General features: G+C 47.5%; 1 protein-coding gene across 2 annotated transcripts in view; it reads left to right on the top strand.

Moving 5' to 3' along the window:
* Positions 1–287: 287 nt before the first annotated feature.
* The window catches only part of LOC131956961 (uncharacterized), a 32,387-nt gene continuing 24,140 nt past the window's right edge, over positions 288–8,534 (top strand). Inside the window, exons 1-2 of one of the 2 annotated variants that reach the window (XM_059321615.1) lie at positions 288–504; positions 6,236–6,576. In XM_059321615.1, coding sequence (XP_059177598.1) covers positions 6,511–6,576 — 66 coding nt within the window. In that variant the 5' untranslated portion in view covers positions 288–504; positions 6,236–6,510. Of the gene's footprint in view, positions 505–6,080; positions 6,577–8,534 lie in introns of those variants that run through there. The other variant, XM_059321614.1, reaches the window with a different exon arrangement.

Here is an 8,534-nt window from a genome sequence, read left to right as displayed (position 1 = left end):
TTATTGTGCACCAAAATAAACATGATAATGCGCGTATAATAGTGCGTAACAAAAGTATAAAAACGGCCTAATAATTTCAGAAAATGTTAATTAATTCATAAAAAAATTTGCTGCTTGTAGCGTGTGTGCTGGGTTAGAGTTAGGTGTGTTGCTTAGCGCGCGTGTATTGGAACCAACCAGTCGCCTGTCGCAGAATATTGTCGCAGCCCTCACTGTTTGCGTTCGATCCGATCCTCACGGCCTAGTTTAGATAGAACTCTCTCCCAGTGTGTCGCCCTCTCCCAGTGTGTCGCTCTCTCCCAGTGTGCTCCCAGGATCATTCGATGGGAGAAGGGAGAGAGCCAGAGAGAAGTGACATATATCGGGTTGTCAAGTTGACTGGGTTATCAGGTTGGTGGGCTGAATGTCAAGCCTGAACTGCTAGCTGCAGGAATTCACATTCATCAACATTCGTCATTTTCAAGTGGATAATTTGCTGAGATCTGAAAGTCATCCCCGATTCAGGTAATTCTAACAGGCTTTCATGGCTTAACCAACTCTTGAAAGTGTGTAGCCTTGTGCCAGAGCTAATGGAACATTCAACCCATGGATGTAACAGAAGCAATTTTCGCAGCTGTTCACAGACTGTCAACCACAGGTTCGAATTATGTGACAACCGTTACATATTACAGGGCAAGTACTAGCTTAAACATTCACATATGATGACGTAATTACAGCAGGGGTTCATGCTTTTGTTAATTAACATTCAGAGAGTCCTGTGAAAGTAATCATTTTGTTGCATTTTTGTTGTGAAATGACATCTGATTCGACATGTGATGAGATAAATGATGGCACATGTAATATCACATGTTACGTGTTGTGACATGTGATGTCACATGTGATTTGATAAGTGATGTGACGTATTATGTGAGATGTGTTTTGATTTGTGCTGTATCAAGTGATGTATCATGTGATGTGTCATGTGATGTATCATGTGATGTCACATGTGATTTGATAAGTGATGTGACGTATTATGTGACATGTGTTTTGATTTGTGATGTATCATGTGATGTATCATGTGATGTGTCATGTGATGTATCGTGTGATGTATCGTGTGATGTATCATATGATGTATCATGTGATGTATCATGTGATGTATCATGTGATGTATCATGTGATGTATCATGTGATGTATCATGTGATATATCGTGTGATGTATCGTGTGATGCATCATGTGATGTATCATGTGATGTATCATGAGATGTATCATGTGATGTATCATGTGTTGTATCGTGTGATGTATCGTATGATGTATCATGTGATGTGAAGTATGATTAAATAGATGTGTGACTTACCTGACCACCTTACTTAGCCACTCCAACCCACCAGAGGCGTAGCGATGCGGGGGGGGGGAGGGGGCACGGGGGACATATGTCCCGTGGCGCCGACATTAGGGGGCGCCAAAATAGGTTGGAAAATCGAAAGTTTGAAGGGGGGGTGCAAATCTAAAGTTTGTCACCGGGCGCCCGGAAGGGTCGCTATGCCTCTGCAACCCACCTGACCACCTCACTTAGCCAACCCAACCCACCCCACGTGACCACCTCACTTAGCCACCCCACCTGACCACCTCACTTAGCCACCTCAACTCACCTGACCACCTCACTTTGCCACCCCACCTGACAACCTCACTTAGCCACCCCACCCCAACCCACCTGAACCACCTCACTTAGCCAACCCAACCCACCCCACGTGACCACCTCACTTAGCCACCCCACCTGACCACCCCACTTAGCCACCTCAACTCAACTGACCACCTCACTTAGCCACCCCACCTGACCACCTCACTTAGCCACCCCACCTGACCACCTCACTTAGCCACCCCACCTGACCACCTCACTTAGCCACCAGAACCCACCTGACCACCTCACTTAGCCACCCCAACTCACCTGACCACCTCACTTAGCCACCTCAACTCACCTGACCACCTCACTTAGCCACCTCAACTCAACTGACCACCTCACTTAGCCACCTCAACTCACCTGACCACCTCACTTAGCCACCCCAACTCAACTGACCACCTCACTTAGCCACCTCAACTCACCTGACCACCTCACTTAGCTACCCCAACCCAACTGACCACCTCACTTAGCCACCTCAACTCAACTGACCACCTCACTTAGCCACCAGAACCCACCTGACCACCTCACTTAGCCACCCCACCTGACACCTCACTTAGCCACCCCACCTGACCACCTCACTTAGCCACCCCACCTGACCACCTCACTTAGCCACCTCAACTCAACTGACCACCTCACTTAGCCACCTCAACTCACCTGACCACCTCACTTAGCCACCCCAACCCAACTGACCACCTCACTTAGCCACCCCAACCCAACTGACCACCTCACTTAGCCACCTCAACTCAACTGACCACCTCACTTAGCCACCTCAACTCACCTGACCACCTCACTTAGCCACCCCAACCCAACTGACCACCTCACTTAGCCACCCCAACCCACCTGACCACCTCACTTAGCCACCCCACCTGACCACCTCACTTAGCCACCCCAACCCATCTGACCACCACACTTAGCCAACACACCCCAACCCACCTGACCACCTCACTTAGCCACCTCAACTCAACTGACCACATCACTTAGCCACCTCAACTCAACTGACCACCTCACTTAGCCACCTCAACTCAACTGACCACCTCACTTAGCCACATCAACTCAACTGACCACCTCACTTAGCCACCAGAACCCACCTGACCACCTCACTTAGCCACCCCATCTGACCACCTCACTTAGCCACCCCAACTCACCTGACCACCTCACTTAGCCACCCCACCTGACCACCTCACTTAGCCACCTCAACTCAACTGACCACCTCACTTAGCCACCCCACCTGACCACCTCACTTAGCCACCTCAACTCACCTGACCACCTCACTTAGCCACCAGAACCCACCTGACCACCTCACTTAGCCACCTCAACTCAACTGACCACCTCACTTAGCCACCTCAACTCAACTGACCACCTCACTTAGCCACCTCAAGTCAACTGACCACCTCACTTAGCCACCTCAACTCAACTGACCACCTCACTTAGCCACCAGAACCCACCTGACCACCTGACTTAGCCACCCCACCTGACCACCTCACTTAGCCACCCCACCTGACCACCTCACTTAGCCAACCCACCTGACCACCTCAATTAGCCACCAGAACCCACCTGACCACCTCACTTAGCCACCCCACCTGACCACCTCACTTAGCCACCCCACCTGACCACCTCACTTAGCCACCCCACCTGACCACCTCACTTAGCCACCCCAACTCACCTGACCACCTCACTTAGCCACCCCATCTGACCACCTCACTTAGCCAACCCACCTGACCACCTCACTTAGCCACCCCACCTGACCACCTCACTTAGCCAACCCACCTGACCACCTCACTTAGCCACCCCACCTGACCACCTCACTTAGCCACCAGAACCCACCTGACCACCTCACTTAGCCACCAGAACCCACCTGACCACCTCACTTAGCCAACCCACCTGACCACCTCACTTAGCCACCCCACCTGACCACCTCACTTAGCCACCCCAACCCACCTGACCACCTCACTTAGCCACCAGAACCCACCTGACCACCTCACTTAGCCACCTCAACTCAACTGACCACCTCACTTAGCCACCTCAACCCAACTGACCACCTCACTTAGCCACCTCAACTCAACTGACCACCTCACTTAGCCACCTCAACCCAACTGACCACCTCACTTAGCCACCTCAACTCAACTGACCACCTCACTTAGCCACCTCAACCCAACTGACCACCTCACTTAGCCACCTCAACCCAACTGACCACCTCACTTAGCCACCTCAACCCAACTGACCACCTCACTTAGCCACCTCAACCCAACTGACCACCTCACTTAGCCACCTCAACTCAACTGACCACCTCACTTAGCCACCTCAACCCAACTGACCACCTCACTTAGCCACCTCAACCCAACTGACCACCTCACTTAGCCACCTCAACTCAACTGACCACCTCACTTAGCCACCTCAACTCAACTGACCACCTCACTTAGCCACCTCAACCCAACTGACCACCTCACTTAGCCACCTCAACTCAACTGACCAACTCACTTAGCCACCCCACCTGACCACCTCACTTAGCCACCCCACCTGACTACCTCACTTAGCCACCTCAACTCAACTGACCACCTCACTTAGCCACCTCAACTCACCTGACCACCTCACTTAGCCACCTCAACCCAACTGACCACCTCACTTAGCCACCTCAACCCAACTGACCACCTCACTTAGCCACCTCAACTCAACTGACCACCTCACTTAGCCACCCCACCTGACCACCTCACTTAGCCACCTCAACTCACCTGACCACCTCACTTAGTCACCCACCCCACCTGACCACCTCACTTAGCCACCCCAACCCACTTGAACCCCTCACTTAGCCACCCCATCTGACCACCTCACTTAGCCACCCCAACTCACCTGACCACCTCACTTAGCCACCCCAACTCACCTGACCACCTCACTTAGCCACCCCACCTGACCACCTCACTTAGCCACCCCACCTGACCACCTCACTTAGCCACCTCAACTCACCTCACCACCTCACTTAGCCACCCCACCTGACCACCTCACTTAGCCACCTCAACTCACCTCACTTAGCCACCTCAACTCACCTCACCACCTCACTTAGCCACCCCACCTGACCACCTCACTTAGCCACCCCAACCCACCTGACCACCTCACTTAGCCACCCCACCTGACCACCTCACTTAGCCACCCCACCTGACCACCTCACTTAGCCACCCCAACTCACCTCACCAACTCACTTAGCCACCCCACCTGACCACCTCACTTAGCCACCTCAACTCACCTCACCAACTCACTTAGCCACCCCAACTCACTTAGCCACCCCACCTCACCAACTCACTTAGCAACCCCACCTCACCAACTCACTTAGCCACCTCAACTCACCTCACCAACTCACTTAGCCACCCCACCTCACCAACTCACTTAGCCACCCCACCTCACCAACTCACTTAGCCACCCCACCTCACCAACTCACTTAGCCACCCCACCTCACCAACTCACTTAGCCACACAATCTGCCACTTTAAATTACCACATTCATTTTTACCCTCAGATATGGTTCACAAGGTTAGAGCTGGTGACACAAGGTTAGAGCTGGTGACACAAAGTTGTAGCTGGTGATACAAATTTGTAGCTGGTGATACAAATTTGTAGCTGGTGACACAAGGTTAGAGCTGGTGATACAAGGTTAGAGCTGGTGACACAAAGTTGTAGCTGGTGATACAAATTTGTAGCTGGTGACACAAAGTTGTAGCTGGTGATACAAAGTTGTAGCTGGTGATACAAATTTGTAGCTGGTGATACAAATTTGTAGCTGGTGACACAAGGTTAGAGCTGGTGACACAAGGTTAAAGCTGGTGACACAAAGTTGTAGCTGGTGACACAAGGTTAGAGCTGGTGACACAAGGTTAGAGCTGGTGACACAAGGTTAGAGCTGGTGACACAAGGTTAGAGCTGGTGACACAAAGTTGTAGCTGGTGACACAAGGTTAGAGCTGGTGACACAAAGTTGTAGCTGGTGACACAAGGTTAGAGCTGGTGACACAAAGTTGTAGCTGGTGACACAAGGTTAGAGCTGGTGACACAAAGTTAGAGCTGGTGACACAAAGTTGTAGCTGGTGACACAAGGTTAGAGCTGGTGACACAAGGTTAGAGCTGGTGACACAAAGTTAGAGCTGGTGACACAAAGTTGTAGCTGGTGACACAAGGTTAGAGCTGGTGACACAAGGTTAGAGCTGGTGACACAAAGAGCTCGTGATACAAGGTTAGAATTGGTGACACAAGGTTAGAGCTGGTGACACAAAGAGCTGGTGATACAAGGTTAGAACTGGTGACACAAGGTTAGAGCTGGTGACACAAAGTTAGAGCTGGTGACACAAAGTTAGAGCTGGTGATACAAGTTTTAAGCTGGTGACACAAAGTTGTAGCTGGTGACACAAAGTTGTAGCTGGTGACACAAAGAGCTGGTGACACAAAGTTAGAGCTGGTGATACAAGTTTTAAGCTGGTGACACAAGGTTGTAGCTTGTGACACAAGTTTTAAGCTGGTGACACAAGGTTAGAGCTGGTGATACAAAGTTAAAGTTATGATACATCTTTAAACCATCTTTTTCCTTTTTTCTCAGATCCTATGAGTATATGATTCAATTTTGTATCAGTTATCGTTTATTTTGAAATTTAATTTCATTATAAAATCAAGACAATGGAAACCCTTTTCAATTTAAGATGAATTTTGTTGGCGACTTGTTAGTGTTGGATCAAACTCGGACAGTTCTCTCATAGTTGCCAGTGAGCAGCGACATGGACCATCTGAGAAACCTATGGCCTCCATATTGGTTTGGAGTAAATAACGCAATGCTCAATTCTAAACTATGTAGACACCCTACATCTACGTAGTCCCATGCACTGGCGGATCTACCTCAAATTTCTAGCGCAAACCGGAATGTTCTGTTGTGGAAGATTAAAGGTAAGTAAATAAGATGACAGCCAGTCTGTACCGTGCTGTACCGTACCTACCGTACTGTACCGTACTGTACTGTTTTTATGTGCTATCATATAACGCTAGTTTCATCTATCACCAGTGTTTCTTTCAGACTTTTTTCTCTGGGGGCACTTGAAATTTTCGGTGGGGGGGGGGGGGGGGGCGGACACTATTAAAAATATATTTTCTATATAAATTTCATTTCGTTCGGGGGAGGGGGGGAGGGCGGTAGACTTTCTTGGGCGGGGGCTAAGTTCCCCCCCCCCCCCCCCCCCGAAGAGATGCCTGGAAGAAACTCTGTCGATCACTGTGTGTCATACATTGTTTGGTGTCATACGTTAATGGCATTCGATATAGATTTTTTCTATTACAAGCGTTTATTTAACTTTTTTCCTCGTCATCTCTCTCTCTATCTTTCTAACTGTCGGGATAGAAACGGGCGAGCGAAATTTCAGCACTTATAACAGACGAATTTCTCTGAAATTGGGCACGTGGGTTAAGACCTGATGAAAATGCAATTTTGTCATCTAATTTGATTTAATGGGATGAATAATATTTTTTTATGAATGAGTTAAAATTTTCTGAGGGTTGTCTTATACTATTCCGCACTATTATACGCGTATTATCATGTTCATTTGGTGCGCTATTGTTTTTAATCATGAAACACTATTGTGTTAAAAAATTTAAAGTATTGAACAAATGCATAAAAATGCTTTAATATCAATGTTTAATATATAATTATGCACTACAAAGGAGATAAAAATGATTGTCTTTAAAGAAATAATAATACACTACTATTTAAAATATAGCTCTAAAGAATAGCGTGAGTCACTATGTTATCTATTAGATACCTTCAGTAATATTTAGGAATAGACCAACGCTTTTCTTTATAATTATTTAAATAGTAGTCTATAATTATATATTTAAAGAAAATCATTTATGTCCTACTTTTTAATGCATTATTACATAAAAGCTTGTTATTAAAACGTTTTTATGTATTGTTTTTTCCTTGAAAACTTCTCAAATTAAACGTTGACATGACGTGTGAAGCTCAATCTTTCAGCCCGCTACAAACTCAGACATCCTTGTTTCTTTCAATCCACCATTTTGTCTGCAGGAACCCTGGCCTCTCGTAATGCCTAATAGATCCCTAGATTGTTCTCTACCTGATCCCTAGATTGTTCTCTACCTAATAGATCCCTAGATTGTTTTCTGCCTGATCCCTAGATTGTTCTCTACCTGATCCCTAGATTGTTCTCTACCTAATAGATCCCTAGATTGTTCTCTGCCTAATAGATCCCTAGATTGTTCTCTACCTAATAGATCCCTAGATTGTTTTCTACCTGATCCCTAGATTGTTCTCTGCCTGATCCCTAGATTGTTCTCTGCCTGATCCCTAGATTGTTCTCTACCTAATAGATCCCTAGATTGTTCTCTGCCTGATCCCTAGATTGTTCTCTGCCTGATCCCTAGATTGTTCTCTACCTAATAGATCCCTAGATTGTTCTCTGCCTGATCCCTAGATTGTTCTCTACCTGATCCCTAGATTGTTCTCTGCCTGATCCCTAGATTGTTCTCTACCTGATCCCTAGATTGTTTTCTGCCTGATCCCTAGATTGTTCTCTGCCTGATCCCTAGATTGTTCTCTGCCTGATCCCTAGATTGTTTTCTGCCTGATCCCTAGATTGTTCTCTACCCGATCCCTAGATTGTTTTCTGCCTGATCCCTAGATTGTTCTCTACCTGATCCCTAGATTGTTCTCTGCCTGATAGATCCCTAGATTGTTCTCTACCTAATAGATCCCTAGATTGTTTTCTGCCTGATCCCTAGATTGTTTTCTGCCTGATAGATCCCTAGATTGTTCTCTGCCTGATCCCTAGATTGTTCTCTACCCGATCCCTAGATTGTTTTCTGCCTGATAGATCCCTAGATTGTTCTCTGCC

Source organism: Physella acuta, unplaced genomic scaffold (genome assembly GCF_028476545.2).
Source record: "Physella acuta isolate Inbredline_101_S28 unplaced genomic scaffold, ASM2847654v3 ptg001190l, whole genome shotgun sequence".
NCBI lineage: Eukaryota > Metazoa > Mollusca > Gastropoda > Physidae > Physella > Physella acuta.
The sequence above is the reverse complement of the archived record's forward strand: the minus strand, read 5'-3'. Positions and strand labels throughout refer to the sequence as shown.